The sequence below is a fragment of the Sarcophilus harrisii genome, chromosome 3 (genome assembly GCF_902635505.1).
Source record: "Sarcophilus harrisii chromosome 3, mSarHar1.11, whole genome shotgun sequence".
In the NCBI taxonomy this organism is placed as follows: domain Eukaryota; kingdom Metazoa; phylum Chordata; class Mammalia; order Dasyuromorphia; family Dasyuridae; genus Sarcophilus; species Sarcophilus harrisii.
Window position 1 is genome coordinate 339,767,174 of NC_045428.1, and position 19,172 is coordinate 339,786,345.

Sequence of the window (19,172 nt, forward strand, 5' to 3'; positions counted from 1 at the left end):
CTTTATGCCTAAATCACGAACCTATTTTGATCTTATCTTGGTGTATGGTGTTAAGTGTGGTGGGGCCATACTAATTCCCAGTTTTCCCAGCAGTTTTTTGTCAAATAGTGAATTCTTATCCCAAAAGTTAGGATCTTTGGGTTTGTCAAACACTCGATTGCTATAATTATTGACTATCTTTGTCCTGTGAATCTAATCTATTATTTTTTCTAGGTCAGTAAAATAGTTTCTTGGGAATCTAATTGGTATAGCACTAAATAAATAGATCAAGTTAGGTAGTATTGTCATCTTTATTATATTTGCTCGGCCTATCCAAGAGCACTTAATATTTTTCCAATTGTTTAAATCTGACTTTGTGTGGAAAGTGTAGATAGACCATTAAATTCTTAAGGGAGAAAACATCTTTATAAAGATTCTTTAAACAGATGCACACATATAGTAGATACTCAAAATATTGTCAAAAGAATCAAGTAAAACAAAATGAATGCTGAGGACATTTTTCTATAATTTCCAATAACAGAATAGACAACTTAAGCTATCTACTCCAATAACAACAGCACTGGAACTTTCTCAATCAGCTATAATAAAAATAGCTTCTCTTTGTACTTCTACCTTCACACCAAAAATTCCCATCAATGTAACAGGACTTCGTCAGTGGCTGCAAAATGAGGCCTAAATTCTTGTCAGGCCCATTACTCTCAGTGGAAACAGCAGGCTCCTTACCAACAGAGTGTGATGATCCTGCTGGGCTTGGCCCTGGAGAAAGGTCTTCACCTTCAGCCTCTTTCCAACTATCCTGTTTGCCTTTGAAGTTTTTGTCTGACAGTTTGGCCAAACACTCAAAGTCTCAGAGCAGGTGCTCTAAATATATAAAAGACTTTAAAATTATTTCAGCCCATTTCTAAATGTTTTTGAAACTGCAGTCCTGCCTCCCACTTGGACCCAGAACAGACCCCTGGCTTTCAATCCTATACCTGTCACTTATTAGCAAGGTAACCCATCTGAGCTTCACTGTCTGTAAAAGGGATATAATACCTATAATACCTACCTGATAAGAAACTGGATAAAAGGCAGTATCATTTACCCCAAGTGGGTAAAAGAACTGGAAATAAATGAGATGTTCAGCAAATGGGCAATGAGTAAACATTGTGGCAAAAAAATAAAGAAAACAGCAATATTATGACTTAATCTTGGTTCCAAAGGAAGAAAGAAGTAATTTTCTCCCTCTTTGTAGAAAGGGGGGTGGCGATTTCGGGCCACTATAGACCGGGGTGACCACTATAGACACCAAATTTTAAAAAATAGGTTGGTTAGTTTTGCTGAACTGTTTTTTTTTTTCCCTTATGATATAGGACTTAAAGTTTTAAATGAAAATCCAGTTAAAAAGAATGCAAGTTGCCCATGAAATCCATAATCCTTGGATTCAAGTCCTGCCTTTAACACAAACTGGTGATATGACCTTGGGCAAGCCCCTGAACCTCTCAGTGTATCCACTAGACTTCATGGTTCTAAGACCAATATTTGGTGTAGCATCGGAAGTGTAAAGCATGTCTATGTCATGCCTCATCTTCAGTCTCACCGGCAACCTCTGTGCCTGGGGCCTCCTCATCCTGGAACATTACATACCTGTGTCCCTGCTCCCAGTTCCAATCTTCTCCTGTCCCTGGCACCTATCTGCATTGAGGGAGACCAGTTTGTTCACAAGGACTTGCTTATAAGATGCAAATGACAGAACTGATCCAGAAAAAAAAATCTGTCTTAAGATCAAATGTCAAAATGTATATAAAGCATTCTGCAAACATCTAAGTGCTCAATGTCAGCAATTAGTACCAGTAATAAACAATGCAAGCTGTTATATTCATTTTTAAGGATAATGAACACTATGCAAACAGCACTTAGCTAGAGAGTAAAAAGTTAAGAAAATGACACCAATTTTCACTTATCAGGGAAGTTATTTTTGGCAGTCACAATCTTTTCCCCTACTTAGCTGGACTGAATTTAACAAAACATAAATGTTGTTCTCGTTTGATCCTCACCAAATCCATTTCTAAAGAAATCTCTAACTCTAAAACTCTTGCCAGAGATGTCTGAGTGATTGTTGTAGGACAAGAATGTATTCTTCCCTAAAGTACAGACTAAACATGGAAACACAAAAGATTTTTTTCATGTCGGAAAACTCCTGCTACCATAGCAGATTGTGTATCTTAGAAGGATGAAAATTATACTTTACCAGTATATTTAACACTGATCTATTTCAGGACTGATAATATCTTGTAGAAGAGATCACTATATAATCAAAGACACCAATAAAGGTGAGTCTATACACATCAAGTATGTCAAAACACAACAGGGAAGAAAAATTGAACACTATCATTAGGAACTCCCATTTATTAAGCACTATGTGTCAGTGCTATGCTAAGCACCAGGGACATAAATACAAGCAAAAAGAAAGACATTCCCTGTCCTCAGGGAGCTTACATTCCAATGGGGAAAGCAGCAGGTAGAGGAGGAGATACTCAGAAGCACAGCCAGGTAGAAAATGCAGAGAGGCAGGCCTGGCTGCCCAAATGATGGCACCATGAGGAAGTCCCTAGAATACCTGAGGAGAAGGACAACATGTTGGAGAAATGATCCAGGGTGAGGGGCCCCAAATACTGAGGAAGGTCACAGGCTAAGGCTGTAGCTGAGGTATGACGTGGAAATGCATTAGCTATAAGTTCTGTGCTCAGTCATTGTTCAGTTTCACGTCCCTTTGGGACCCCATTTGGGGTTTTCTGGGCAAAGATACTGGAGTGGTTTGCCATCTCCTTCTCCAACTCATTTTATAGGTGAGGAAAACTGAGGCAAAACAGGGTCAAGAAACTCATTCAGTTATATAGCTACTAAGTGTCTAAGGTCAGATTTGAACATAGGAAGATGAGTCTTCTTGATGTTCAGTCTATCTACTTAGCTACCTACTGTACTATTGGGATCTAAAAGTGAATATAATAGATTTTGGAAAACATGATCAAAATAAGAAAGTGAGTTATTGTCACTAAAAGTGTTCAAGCAGAGCCTAGAGAGTACTTATTGGAGATGTTGAAGAAGAGATTCTTATTTTGAGTGGAAGGTTGGGCCAGATCACATCTCTGGTTCTTTCCAACCCTGAGAGATATTATTCAGTAGGATAAACCAAAAAAATAAACAAAAAAAGGAGATGATTTTTATTTTTTTCCCCATTTAAAAAGATCCTTAATTGAGTGTGCTCAAATGGACTCCTAGGTTCTTTTGAAATGTGGATACAGTTGGGATCCGGCCTCAGACACTTAACACTTCCTAACTGTGTGATCCTGGGCAGGTTACTTGATCCCAATTGCCTCAGGGAAAAAAAAAAAAAAAGAAATGTGGTACTTGGGGTTTTTGAAAGTCTTATGGTGAAAGATGGTTGCAGAGAAACCAAATATACTGCTCAGTGCAAATGCAGAATAATTTGTTACCTTTATAAACTTTTAGAAATTAATTCTCATCATATTGGAAGTAACAGGAACATGATCACTATACACAACCAAAAAAATCCATCACAGATACATTCAATGACTTCAGAGAAGGAGAAGAACAATATAATACAGGAGGGTAATCTGAACCCAGAATGCTTTTCCATAGATGATAAAACTAATTCCTAGTAAATAAGAATACGAGTAATGTGGGAAAAAAATATTCTCAACAATTTAAAGTAACTTAAAAAACTGATATGGTGAAAGGTATTTTCTGGCAGGTGTATATTTAAATAGATCTGTGCAGTTTGCAATTTCCTGTCCAAAAGAACAGTATACTGAGTGAGAGACAGGTTGATAACATGCAAAAGAAAATGAGATTATTTCCATAGATTCAGATGTCTGCTACCAGGAATTTCATATTCTATTAGTGAATAGGAGTGTTAAATTTTATTTAGGATTGCTTAAGAACACTGATTTCTTTAATATTTAATTTAGAAGATTTTACACTACATATATATATATATGTATAAGAAATTATTTTTTAAATGTAATAATGAAAGCAGATGACAAGCAAAGATTTGAAAAATTCAACTTATTAACATGAAACAAAAGGAAAAATCTGTGCCATAAATCTTTAAAGGGTGAGGAGGAAGTGGTAAAAGTTGACTGTTACTAACAGAAAGACCTGAGAAATATACATTGAATTGCAATGATTGCTGAGTGAGTTTTTTTTTTTTTAATTTCAAAATGAATGCGTTTGCCATGGCATCTTCATTTATTATCAAAGTCTGCCTAGAGATCTGTGTTCCTAAATATAAAATGAACCAACTCAATGCAAGAAAAGATACACTGATACCTACCTGGTATTTATTTTTCTCATCTGGGCCTGGCTGAAATCCTATGATATAAACCTCATTCTGAAGTAATGAAAATATTTAAGAATTCTAGAGCCAAGATTCTATGTAAAGGAAGGCTTCCTTCAACATAATTATACAACATAATTATAGTTCTTGGTTTCAATATGGCCAATCTTTGATTCATTCTCAGGATGAAAATTCCCAATTCATTATTTTAGTTTGAGGAGAACAGCCTGGACTGTAAAACTTTCCTATTTCTTTAAGATTTGAGAAACCATTTTTCTTAGTCATTAGTTTTCATTTACTATGGATTTCTTATACTGTAGCAACTTTTCTTCTCTGAGGATTCAGTCTGGATTATTGTTGTTGGAGGCCTGAAATGTTTGGGTTGGCAACCTTCCTTGTACTTTGTTCCAGGCCTCCATTTTTATCTTTTTACTTGATAGCTCCTTTGCAAATGCCCTTGAGAAAGAACATTTTTAAACACAACTGAAACAAGTGAACAAAATATATATGAGAAAGAACAATTTCAAAAAATTCACCTGCAGAGATCTTTAGTCTGAAGCCTTTGATATCAGATCTCTGCCTCAAAACCTTAATTTTATGCTTCAGAAAGGCTAAATACATCATCCTGGAAAAAGATGTGACTCTTATCACTCAAGATATGGGCTTCTAAATATTTTGCATGGTAGATACTCGCTGATGTCATTTAATTTTTTAAACTTTTTGAATGGCCAACATTTTAAAAACCTGGCATAGAAGGGAGATATCTGCTCTTGGCTCACTGCATCTCAATCTGTTCTACTTCTTAAATTCATATTTCTATTACTCTTATGATTAATGTTTTAGTTTATAGCCAGAGAGCAAGTGACTACTCAGGTGGGATCTATAGCTACCAAATTCTAACTTGCAACCATGCTATGATACAGGAAATAAAGCATGCTGGGCTCTGATGATGGTCTCTTATTTTTCTTAACTACCAACTATGCCAAATCCTACATCAACCTTCAAGTGAGCCAACTCCAGAGAGAGAAGTCTGCCAACAACTCATACAGAAAAGAGAGGAGGCCCAAAGTAACACAACCTACTTTACAAAATAACACTAAACTAAACCAGTGAATGAATATCAAGTGACACAATTCTCAAAAGAAACATTATCCTGTGCCATCTTTCTATCAAGGGCATCTATTTTACAAAGTGCAAAGACAATTAGAACTGGGAAATCTCTATGCTAGTTTGGTATATATCCAAATAGATTTATAGTTTTTCAATAGGTCTCTACTCTTAAGTCTTTTAAAGCATTATTTTTTTTTTAATTTTTTTTTAAGGTATTCTTTTAAGTAAATCCTTTTAAGTTATTCTTTAGGTTGCTCCAGCTTCTAAGTTGGACCTGATGATTCTTGTCATGCCTCTTTAATCTTTATCTTTAATCTTTTAATCTCACTTTAAACTAATTAAACATGATGAAAAGCTTACCTATCTGATGCTGAAGATTATTTCAATGATAATTTTGCTTTTAGACATTTCAGAAACCAATCAAATGAAATCTTAAAATAGTGTTCCTTTTTTAAATGGAAAGTCAATTTTGAAATAACTTTATTAGTAGCTTTGCCTAGAAATACCAAGCTGTCCATAAATATGATATTTTACATTAGCTTAATTTCAAAAGCATATTTATTGTTGATAAGTTCAAGCTAACCAAACTACAAAATGCATAAAGTAAGAAACCAAGTTGGAGACATTTCAGAAATATGGGTCTCTTCTTGCATACTCAGCATAATTTTAATAACTAACTGAGCATTTTTGAATAAGCATGATATTAGCAACAAAAAAAAATTTTGGACTGCAAACTATTGGATAGCCAGACACTACAAGGCCAACACTAATCCTAGCACCAGTTCAAAAACAACAAAGTAGGTTTGTTGTTGTTGTTATTGTTTTTAAGACAAAATCTGTGTGATATAGTAATTAAGATCTAATAGAAAAAAACAGGGTTAAACTCACTGAAAATGGATGCAGTTCTGAATAAAATCAATATCATGGGAATTTAGTACTCTGTGATAATGCCATCTCTGCCATGACTCCCAGGGCCTTATGGCAAAATACCTCCATTTGAGTATGCCTTGACACAATTGCTGTGAATCTTCTATAATACTGAAACAGTTCATGTCAGCAGAGAAAATCTTGAAAATTCTTGATTGACCTTTTCCAAATTTTAAAAGGAATAAATATGAAAACTGAAAAAAAGTCTGCAAGTTCCCATTCCTTTATATTTGATTCATTTATATGTTTGCATTTTACTTCTTTATGAAAAATCTGGTGATATCAGATCCATGCTTTGAAGCTGAAGATTTCCTTTTTGCTTGGCTTCTTTCTTTTGCTTGTTTAGCTGTTTTCTAAAAGTAAAAAAAAAAAGATACACACACACACACACACATAAATATATAATATTCTCCCTTCTTATCTTACCCCACTCCAAGTTGTTCCTATTTCTGTCAAAGGTACCAACATTCTTTCCATCTCCCAGGTTTTTGTAATTTTGGAGTTACTGTAGACTCCTTACTCTTTCTTAACTTCTAGAACCTATCAGTTGCCAAATTATACCAGTTCTATGTTTAGTTGCTATCTTCTAAGTCTTATATCCAACCCCCTGTTTCTATTCACACAGATATCGGCTTGGTTCAAATCCTCAGATCTTACCTAGGATGTTGAAATAGCCTCCTAATTGGTTTCCCTGCCTCAAGTCTCTCAGCACTATAGTTCATTCTATATTTGCCCTTAGCTAAGCTTACCATGTGATAAGCTGATTCTCCTACTCATCCAATTCTAGTGGCTTCCTCTTAACCTCTCAGATAAAATATAAATTCCTCTGTTTAGCTTTTCAAGCCCTTCACAACCTGACTCCAATCTATCTTTTCAGGATCACTGGATATTTCTCTGCTACTGCAATCCACCTTAACAAGGTTTCTCTCTGTTCCTCACTATGGCATTCATTTCCTGTCTTTGTATATTCTGACCATTCATCATTCTTGAAATGCCTTCCCTCTTTGCCTCTGTTCATATAGTTCTTCTTATCTTTCAACATTCTGTTCAAGTACATTTTCTTGGAAGTCTTTCCTGATCTTCCACATTGCTAGTGTACTCTTTCCAAAACCTTGTATTTAATTACTTTGCACATATCTGTTTTGGTCAACTCTATATTTATGTTGCACATATTTTTATTTATTTGTATTCTCCATTAAAACATAAGTTCCTTGTGAGCAGGGATTGCTTTATTCTTTATTACTTTCATTCCCAACATCTAGCTGAGTGCCTAAAACACAAGTTCTTTATGGATTGCTTGAATTTCTGTGGCATTTTCTTCCCTCAGCTATAATATTGGACTTAGATGACCTCAAAGAGTTGTTGAAAGTAGTAAATGTATATGAAATACTATTATAAATCATAATATATTGTGTAGTATAAGCTATTACTATTTTTTGAACCATACTTGCCCCTGAAATCTATACTAATGGATAAATGACACCATTTCCTTTTTTCTTTTAATTTTACAGTCTAACTGCCTCTAAAAACCACCAGTTTAATTTGATTCATACTAGTCAGTAAAATATATCAGTCCTTAAGAAAACTTTAAAAAGTGATGAAAACAAGATTCCCAAGTTTTTTTTTCATGGTCTCAGATATAAGCAGATATCACATTCAATCATTTCTAACTTTAGGTCTTGTTTTTTCCAGGAGTGTCAAATCTGTAGACACTTGCATTTTTCCAAAGGTAATAATGACACCTAATATTGTTCTTGGTCAAATCTAGGAGGGCTTAGATCCAAGGAATGCTGCCTAGTGCAGAAAACTACAGATGTTCACAACAGTCTTATAATTCCTTCCACCCCAATATCCCAAACTAGTGTAACTACTCTTGAGTTCAGAGAAGTACACATATATAAAATTATGCTCTTTCTTGGAACTGGCAGCTTTCTCAACTTAGTAGTAGTCTTCTTAGAAATCACTTAAGACTTGCTGGCTGACATGGTGGCTCTAATCAAGTCTAAGATCTGTATGGAATCACACATTCAGGAGAGATCAGCCCTGCTACATTTGCTGCCAGCTCCTTCCTTTTCCTTTTCTGTTTGTCCTACTTCTCAAAGAGCTTGTTGTATTTGTGAGAGATCGGAATGCCTTTAGAGATCTCTTGGTGGACAAGTGAGACTGTGCCATGATGTTGTCTGGTTGTTGTAGGTAATCTGATTCTACTGAGAACCCATCTGTATCTTGATTAGAAAGAACTAAGAAGATGAGTAGCAGCATCATTGTAAGAAGAAAATAGGAAAAAATAGTTTGAAAAGAAATGTGCTTCTCTCATGAAGAGGGCAAGAGCATGCTGGTGCCCAGAGCGCTGGACTAAGGAAATGGTGACAGTAGCTCTTGCCCTGCCTCTCTGGCTGGATTATTACTCCATTTCCATGGGTTTCAGTTTCTTCACCTTTCAAATGAAGGGTCTGGACCAGAAAACCTATCTGAAATCTAACTTTCCTGCATCTGTCCCTGAGAATGAGCATCAGCTCTTAAAAGTCCAGCAGGTGCAGCTTACGGTATTAGGTGAAGAATGAAGTCAAACAGTATCATTTCTCATCTAGACCAGACCAGTTAACTTGAATACAGATTCTTCCTCATAAATTTGAAAAACATATTCCAAATAGTACTTTGACTTCCCACGGTAGAGAGGTAAAGGCATGTGTAAACTCAAACTGACCTCTTTATGACAAACTGTACAGAGAGTCTGAAGGTTTTCCAGAGAGCACTGCCCTCCTCCACTGTAGACTGGTCGGATATGATCCACCTGCCAGAAGTGCCCTTCTACAGGGTTTATCATCATCTCATTTAACTGCAATAAAAACATAACACATCAGCACTTTTTAGCTATACACCACACACTAGAGTAATTGTTGGCTTGGCATTGTGCAATCATGTTTATACAGCAAAATCCTAGGGAAAATACATTACTGTGGCTTTTTATAGCTTTTATTGTACAGAGAAAAACCTCAGGGTTAGCAATTTAGTTTATTCCTTGTAGGCAATAAGAAATCTGTTGTTGAAATGAGGATTTTTTTCACCTAACTCATTTTGATAGAATTTACAAGCAAGTGTAAAGCATCAGACTCCCAACAGATTGGAAAAATCACTTGCAAGTGCACCTTTGAGTTAGTTTACATACTTATTAAAGCAAAATTTTTAGAAAAGAAAGGAACAGATTGGAAATTAAGTGATTTTGCATATAACTGACCCAAGCAGTTTTTAATTGCTGACCTAAATGCTTTTGCTGTTTTATCAACGACAGTTTAAATATTAATAGTTTTCAACAGAAGTAAAACTAGTCTCAATTCTAAGAACCTGTAAGATAAATTCACTGGAAAACCAAGGAAGATTGACTTACAAAGTTATATAGAATAGAACTTCATTTTTAACACAAATCTCTTTAGCATCCCTGTTTGAAATATATTGAGTTTACCATTTAAAATAACCTCCATTTAGGCCATCCCATATATACACACTTTATATTTAACCAACAATGACCTACATCGAAATAGTATGCAATATTAACATCTTGCCTGGGGTTGCAAATCTAAATCAGAGCACAGCAGTGGTGATGCTTAAATATAACTAAAATGACTATTAAAGGTAGTTTTTATTTTCTTCTTCTTGAGCTAGGAAGAAACTAAAATTAGCAAAGTTTGCCATTTTGGCAGCCATGAAATTCTTTAGGATAGCTCTAAAGGACTCAAAAGAAATTATAATACAGGTGCTGAAATGGACAATAGCCTGATCAATAATGGTTTGATCCTAAGGAGTTCAGTAATCAATAAGTTTAATCAATAAAAGATATTCAGCTGTAGTATTATAATCTTCTATATTTGCTATACTAACATTTTCAAATTCTATCAGAAGACACTACACACACACACACACACACACACACACACACACTCTTAATCTCATTGGCCAATCTCCTGTGTATACATGTTAGCACTATCACAAGCAAATACAAAGGACAGGATCATGGTTCTTAGCAAAATGGCTTTTTAAAAATCTGTCTGGGTTTCAACTTGTGATAACTAATTCACATTTCTTTGTTGCAAGCAGTATCCAATTCCACAGACCTTTCTAATTTCAAGATGTTCCCTCTCCTAGATGACATCCTCCCACTGGGACACATACCAGCCATAAAGTTACTACTCTTTGAGCCTCAAAGCTGGAAGGGATGACCCTATCTTTGGTCCAACCTTATTTAAAGCAGGGATTCCCTCTAAAGCATCGTTGATAAATGGTGTACACACTTTGCTTAAAGAAGTCCACAAATAACAAAAGATGCTCCAGCTCCAGGGGCATTTCCTCCTATTTTCTAATGTATTCTTTGAAGGGTCTCTTCTGCCCCCTCTTACTTTGTGCTGGAATGTTACTCATGGAACTTCGTTGTCCTTTCTGGAGTCACCCCTCACAACAGTGGGGGTGGGAATGGCAGGAAGGAAGAGGCTAGCAGAGCAAAAGATGGCACTGAGAGGAAGGCTGGAAGTGGGGGTCTGGGTGTTCTGGAGCAGAAGGAGCAATCTATCATAATACAGTATTTGATTTTTTTGGCTGTCATTTCACACTTCTGATCTACACCAAGATGGAAGTCCATTAAAGCTATCAATTCTTTTTAAACTTAATTATTCCCAAGCTATAGTTTTCCTATCTTCTACTTCTCTGTATAAGCTGATATTCTTGAGTTCAACTATAAGACTTCACATTTATTCCTATTAAAATATTATTATATTTGTCCATAATTCTGGAGTGTTGAGAATTTTTTTTTTTTGCCCCTTATCCTTTATCTAATGTTTTAGTTATCACCCTCAGATTTGTGTCTTCTAAAATTTAGTAAGAATATCATGTATGGTTTCCTCTAATTAAAATATTAAATGATAATGGCCAGCACTCTTAGCACTTTGAAGTATGCAAAACATTTTACAAAGGTCTTCTTTTATTCTCACAACAATCCTGGCAAGTAAGTGCTATTGTTATCACCATGTCAGAGATGAGGAAACTGAGGCAGACAGCTGTTCAATGACTTGCTTAGGGTTAGAAGCTGGATTTGAACTTAGGTCTTCTTGACTCCAGATTCAGTGCTCTATCCACTGTGGCATCCAGATGCCTCTGAAAACCATTTTTTCCTTAGAAACTTTGTTTGACTAGTGCTATTACTTAATCAGAAGCTTTTAGCCTGTATTTTGTTGGCCATAAAATATTTTTGACATAATTTTTGCACTTTCTGATGTTATTTTGCAATTTTTTAATGCTATTTTTCTTTGGTGTATCCTGGAAGGCTCTAGGTCAATTAAGGCTAGAGAAAAAAGTAGAGATTGGCACTCAGGGACAGGTACTCCACTCCTACATAACCCTCCTCAGTTAAGTCATATATTTCAGAGACCCTTTCAGAGGCCAAAAACTAGAGCAAAAAATCCCAGCAGAAATATTTTACTAGATGTGTCCTTTTTAATCTACCTGTTTAAAAAATGCTTATTAACTAATCCAATCAAAACTCAATATTAGGTAAGTAAAAATGTATTTTTTTAAACCTGAAAAAAAATTATCACCAATAGGTGGTTCATGAAAAGAGTAATCACTATCTAGCCATACATATAGGCACACACAATAAACTTTAAAATTTTGTTGTTGTACACTGAAATTTCATATTAGTTATTAGCCTTAGAAACCTGGACAGAAATCTAGTTGAACTAAGATGATAGTGTTTCAATAACATGCCTCTTTGGGATCATAAATGTTTTGGTTTTATTACATTTTATCATAGAATAGAAACCCAGCCATGCTTTTAATATAATAATTTGTACTTTGAACTTTCATAGGTTTTCTTACTCCTACAATTTTGTATTTCAAAATGCTGTCAATGAGAACTATGCTGCTTTCCCACTCCTACCCCCATCCTCATTCCCACATCCCACAGGAGTATTCTACTTTTTATGTTTTACCTGTTCTATGGAGAGTTTTGAGATCCAAGTGGTTTGCAGAAGATTTTTCCGTTGATTTTTAGGAGCATCTCTGACAGAAAGAAAGAGTTCCTGAGCATTCAGATTACAGAGCTGACACACACCATGTTCAATTTCAAATACTTTAGCACGTAGGTAGCTGTTATTTGATCGAATCCAAAATTCTTCCTGACATTTCTGAGAACAAAACCGTGAATCCCAAGCGCTCATGTTATATTGTTGGTCAGACTTGCAAGTAGGCTGTTGACAGTGGAGACAAAGTGGATTTCCTTTAATATCCATAGCCTGCAAAAATCCTTTAGATGTAGAAGGTTGTGTGATGAGATCATTTTGGACTGGGCTGGAATGAAGAAGTCAGAGAAACTTTTAGAATTCTCTTTCAAATGAACAAATGCTATACAGTTTGAATTCTTATTTTCCCTACAGAGTGCTACTTGGCTGGCTTCTTATGTTGCAGAGACAATTGAACCTTGTGTGCCCCAAGCAAGCCCTAACAACCTGTAAAGATTGGATTTTGCTGCTATCAAAGTTGGGCCTGCAGAAATCTGGACAGGCTCATCAAGAAGGTGAGTTAGGTGATGCATTTTGTGGGGGCCAAAGTAAAAGTCTAATAAGTTGAAAAAGGGGTGGAATTTGTACTGTTCTGACCATATTACTCCTCTGCCCAAGAAGCTTCAACGATCCCCTACTGCCTTTAGGATGAAATAAGAATACTTCTGATTGCCCTGAAAAGCCTTTCTCCAGTTGGCTATGGTCTTTCTCTGCAGACCTATATACTTCTTTCTCACATTCACCATTCCAGTCCAATTACTTTACTTGCTGATACTAGTACTGAACAACCCGTCTTCCTGTCTTCATGAATTTCCACAGGCTGTGTATGGGATACTCTTTTCTCCTTCATCTCTCCCTTAGAACCTTTAACTCTTCCCTCAAAGACCAGCTATGTTGTTAGTGCCATCTCTTTAATATTATTTTGTATTTATTTTGAATCTATCTTGCATTTATTAGTATGTATATATGTTGCACATTCCCTCTCTAAAGAATGAGGCTACTATATTTTTTACTTTGTACCCCTAGCACCTGTCACAGTACCTTGAACACTGTAGGTGCTAAATAAATACATTATGGCTGAATGAATGAACAACCAGAGGAAAGGTTCAAATGAGTTGATAATTATAAAATTAAATTAGCATAGTGCCTGAAACATAGTAGGAACTGTGTAAATGTTAACAATAATATTGTTATTATTGTTATATTTGTTCTATATTATTACTGTTATTACTATTATTATTTTACTGGCATTTATGAAATCCCAGATACATTAAAGTATTATAACTCTAATTAGTATTCCATAATATAGTACAGGAATGTCTGAATGAATATGCTTAGGTTAAATTCAAGGTTCTTGGACATAGGGAATTAGCATTTATTAATTATTTATAATGTACCAGACACTGTGCTAGTCACCCAGCACTACAATATATAACCACATTCTTATATTATCTATACTAAGAAAGATAAAGTAGTATAAAGTATTATTTATAATTTCTTTTTTAGCTTTAGAAGTTGCTTCTATTTATGTTTGAATATTAAATGTTTTGGGTATTCTGGGAACTAAAACATTTCAGACCAAATAATGAAAATGATTAAGACAAAAGAAAACTTGCAGTTCCTGCTTCTGGCCCGTTTTCCTTTTCCATATAAAAAAGACTCTCAGAATGATACACAACACTAGACAACATTAAAGTCAAACTCTCAAATTTAAAATTTTCTGGTTTACAATCCAGACTTACCAAATTAAAAAAAAAAAAACTGCATAGATTTTGGAAAATGTACACTTATACATTGGTGGTAAAACTTCAAAAAGGAAAAATCTTTTTGGAGGACTCTCTGATAATAGTAAGACATAGTAAGACAAAGATAAACCCTTGAACCTCAAAATTATATATAATTTCAATGAACTGGAAAAAAAACCCCTAAATATTCAACAATTTGTGAAATGATTAAGTAAAACTTTTGCATATCAATATATGTATAAAGCATAAAATGCTACAACCCTGTTATAAATAATAAAAGTAGGAAATGAAATTTAAACTATATTTTCTGGTTCTCACCTTCCAAAAACAGTTTTGTTTCTTTCCTTTTTTTTCTGGTTTAAAAAGCTTTCTCTTTCAGCTCTTAAAAGAAGCAAAGATCCACTTCATAGAATAAAGCAATTAAGTAAAGTAAGTGGCAATGTTAATAAAATTTAAAAGCAAGATATATCAATGACTATCAGTCTATTTGTAAATGACTGAGTTGATTGTACTCAAGTTAGAAACTGCACACATTTACCCATCTGCTCAGTATATTAGAATAAAAGAAAAAATATATATTTTCTGATTACCTTACTGAATAGAGGATAACAATATCTACCTCAGCTCCTCATATAGTATGTAAGACTCAAATGAGCTAACATCTATAAAATTGTTTTGAAAAATTCTACATAAATGGCAAAGGATGATGATGATGATGATGATGATGATGTATTTTATTAGCATTAAAAACCTACTTTATAGTAGTTTCCCATGTTTCTATATCAGAAGACGTTTGGTTTTTAGAGGAAAATCTGGATTTCTTTGTGATCACACGGATGCTACCCCCATCATTCTGTACTTTGTTCATAGTAGCTGCTGCAACATCTTCTTTAGTTATGTATCTAGAACAACATAAACTTATTTAAATTTTTTTCTTTTTTAACATATCACAATTTAAAACAAATATATACTTTTTCCTTTCGTATCATCCTTTCAAAATCAGTGATTTATATACACATATGTACACACACACACACACACACTACTTTTCATAAAAAACTGTCCTTTGCATGGTTTTGCACCTAAGATATCCAAATACCATTTATACCTATTTGCCAAATGTTCATTTACAAAAACAAAGAGAGAAGGGGTATCAGTAGTACCACTTAAATTTATTGAGGACACAAGAGCAGCCACTACTCTTGGGTGTTCAATTTCCTGTGCTGTGCATAAATCTTCAAATTTCATTTCACTAACCTCCTTCTTGACCTTTCTTTTTAAAAGATCAAAATTTATGTAATCGAATGTAATAAGGGTATCAATCTATTCTAAAACACTATTTAGCTCATTTTTTAGTTTACTGATTTGAATCCTGTCTTCTGAAAACGTGAAGGTCATTTCCATAATTACCAGCACATACAGGGCTTACTATACTTTACATTAAAATACAGGCACTTTTGAAGTAGAATTCAGAAACTTATTACCCAGCACTTTTGATACCACACAACAATTTAGAGACTGGAAATGAAGAAGAATGTTATTCTCAATTAAAGCAACAGGGGAATTTAAGTAGGTGGAATGCAATTACCCAATTAATTTCTTTTAATTAGTATGCCCTAGTTTCTCTGTGCAGTTTACATCTCCAATTTTTTTTTCTTTCTGAAAATTAGTCTAAACTTACACATTTTTATGTAATCTGGACTGCTATCATATTTTACGAGTCCAACAAGTTGGTGGAAATCTCATCAAAATCAATCATGATGGGTTTCTCTAGGGTTCTTTAAATTCATCTTAATCCCCTCCCCCATTCAGCTATTTTATTCCCGTAGAGTGACACTTCTCTACCATATTTTTCCATACAGATAAATTCAAAATATCTCTTTAAGACTTCCTAACTTTAAGAAGGACAAATTTATTATTAATCTTTGCTTCAGGTTTTATTCAACATTTATAAAGCCTGAAAACCAAGTTCACTGACTTAAAAAGTTAGTAAAGAATCCATTGTGAGGTTTGGGGACCAAAGTAATTTTAAAATTTTTTTCTGTAAGAGTTCCATGAATAAATATCTGAAAAACCATAAAAATTAGATCAAATTGGAGAATCTGAAAGTTTTCATAGAAGCCAGAAAGAGCCCTAGACTCTACAGTACAGTTACCATATGTTTGAACCATGTAGCAGTGGAAAAAATTTAGGAAATACAGCACAGGAAAAGATTTAAGTTTTCAGAAATAATATAGGGCAAAGTAAAGAACAAGTAAGCAATCAAAATAAACACCGAATAGAAACAAGTAAGGTTTTAGGGAAATACTTGAAAAAGAAAAATATACAATACTGAAACACTGAATATAAATTATTAAAGAGTCTATTGACTAAGGTCACATGATTAGAGAACAGATATTAGATACAGACTCAGGATGATCTGAGTTGGAATCTCTCTTCTAATATTTCCTAGTGATGAGACTATGAGCCAGGCATGTAACCTTTTGGGCAATAGTTTAACACTATAAATTAAAAATCTGTTGTAATCTAAACCAAAAAAACCATAGAACCTAAATATTGATATATAACAAATTTAATATTTATAAAGGAATCAATATTTCAAAAGCAGGATACTAAGTTAGTGATCCCTCCTTTTTTAACATGTGCCTTGTAGATTAGCTATAAGACAGTTTTGGCAAAGAGGCTATCCCAGGGCTGTACAAACCCCACCTCTGTCACATCTATCACTGCACTACTCACATGTGGCTCAACAGTGCTAAAACTCACACATGTGTGCTGAAACGGTCCACTACCAGTCTGTTATCTGCTTTAAAATATGTTTTCACTAAGGCAAAGAAATCCTTCTATTGCTCTCTATTTTATTCTTTAGCCCACTCTACTAAGATATTTGGGGCATAAAGGAGAATAAACTGATAAAGTGATATCCATAGCTGACATTTACATGGTGTTTTAAGGAACTCAAAGCTTTTTGTGTAGATTATTGCATTTAATCTGCTCAATGACAGAGATAGTAGTGTAGCATGTGGAAAACACTAGACTTGGTGTCAGGGAGCATTTAAGTTCAGATTCTAATTCTGATGCTTATGTTGTTGCCATATATGCTTATGTGTTGCTTATGTATGCTTATGTGTTGCCATGGATAAATAACTTGACCTTCATTAAATTGTTTTCTCAACTGTAAAACGGGGAGAGTGATACATATAGTCTCTAATTCACGGAACTTTTTTGGAGGAAGCACTATAGAAATGTGAATTGTGATTATCATCAGCCTTTGGACATGGGTAGTATTACTTGAATGGATTTCGTTGCAATCAAGAAACAGGAAAGGTGCCCTCTTCTATTGTTTCTGAGAAAATTTATAAAGTAACCAATTATATAATTATAAAATAAGCTACTGGGTGTAGTGAATAGAATGCTGAGCCTGGAGTCAAGAAGACTCTTCTTCTGGGATTCAAATCTGGACTCAGACATTTACTAGTTGTGTAACCCTGAAAAAGTTACTTAATTATTTGCCTCAGTTTCCTAATCTGTACAATGAGGTAGAAAAGAAAATGGCAAACTACTCCAGTATCTCTGCCAAGAAAATCTCAAATGGGTTCATGAAGAGGTAAACACGAATGAACAACAACAAAAATAAGCTGTTAATGTACAAGTTTCTATTATATTCCTGGTTACTCCTAGGGGAATGATCACAAAAAGAGAGAGAGAGAGAAAGGAGAAAATAGAGAGAAAGAAAAAATTCACACCTTTTGATGCTATTTTGTTTGGTCTGCTGCTTTGTTATCTCATCCAAAGCCAGAATAGGGCTACAAAAGATATGGCCACTTCTCCTGATAATTCTTTGCTTCATGGCTGTGAGACTATTCCACTCTCGCACAAACTTCAAAATCTGGCAGAGAATGAGATATTGAAAAAAGCCGATGATGATCAAGTACAAAAAATATCAAGCAGTAATCCTTCTTAAGTAATTTGGCCAGGTGATGCCTGGAAAAGCAATATTTTAATGTTATCTTCAAAACAGGACTTTATAATTATGACAGATTTATTCAATTTAGGTATATTTGAGGAGAATATTTCATAGCCAGCTCTGTGACTCAAAAATCTCATTTATCATAAGAGTTTTCTAAAGGTAAATTTTTGGGGATGCCACAGAACCTCCACAAGCCTGGAAATCAGTAGTGATAGTTACTTCAGTTCACAGGACCTTGGTTTTTTTCCCTGCAAAATAAGGAAATGGGGTTATATGACCCTTACAGGTCTTCTAGTTCTAAATTTACAGTTCTATCACCAGCTCCCCCATACAGGACACTAGCCCAAGTCTGATCTGACAATCTGAACACATGCTTTGCAATGGTCAGGTCAGAAATGGTCAAAGCAGGTGTTGAAATGATGGTAGAGCTAATATTTAATGAAGTACATTTACCAGAGATTTAGAAATGAATATCTTTGTTGTACTTCAACTGAATTTTTCTTCAAATAGAAAATCTCACAAAACAGATAAGGGGGAAATGGTGTTGGGGGGCACCACCCATATTTTAGTCAACAACTGTCTGGACAACATTGGCTATTTACTAAAAATTTGAGAGGCAGGGATAGAAGCCATCAAAGAGAAAAAAGATATCACAACTATGTTCTCTCTTTTAAGGCAGATATGTAGCCTCTGTCAACTATGTATTTCAAGGGGCAATATGCCATTTTCATTCAAAGAATAAAAAAAAACACATTGTCCCCATACAGATTGTCATTATGCTTGATACTTTATAACTTACAAAGCACTGTCCAGCATGCTGGGATCAGTTACCAATATAAACTAAGCTCTCTTTGCAAGAAAGATAAATGCAGTCACAGATCAGACTAAAGACCTTTTTGGGGCTACACCTGGCCTAAAGTTGCACTTAGATGAGCCATACAATTAATTAAGAGTAACCCAACATGAAATTTCTCCCACTTTCACAATGTATCACTGTTAGAGTCTAACCTTTAGGATAAAATGTGATTTTATAA

The 19,172-nt window shown here is 34.7% G+C and overlaps 1 protein-coding gene across 3 annotated transcripts in view; it reads right to left on the reverse strand.

Moving 5' to 3' along the window:
* Nucleotides 1-4,018: 4,018 nt before the first annotated feature.
* Nucleotides 4,019-19,172, reverse strand: part of ZRANB3 (zinc finger RANBP2-type containing 3) — a 192,053-nt gene continuing 176,899 nt past the window's right edge. For 2 of the 3 annotated variants that reach the window (XM_031960014.1, XM_003763827.3), the window contains exons 17-21: nt 17,915-18,057; nt 14,924-15,070; nt 12,355-12,712; nt 9,084-9,215; nt 4,022-6,729 (exon numbers count right to left, since the gene is read on the reverse strand). In XM_031960014.1, coding sequence (XP_031815874.1) covers nt 6,631-6,729; nt 9,084-9,215; nt 12,355-12,712; nt 14,924-15,070; nt 17,915-18,057 — 879 coding nt within the window. In that variant the 3' untranslated portion in view covers nt 4,022-6,630. Of the gene's footprint in view, nt 6,730-9,083; nt 9,216-12,354; nt 12,713-14,923; nt 15,071-17,914; nt 18,058-19,172 lie in introns of all 3 variants that reach the window. The other variant, XM_031960015.1, reaches the window with a different exon arrangement.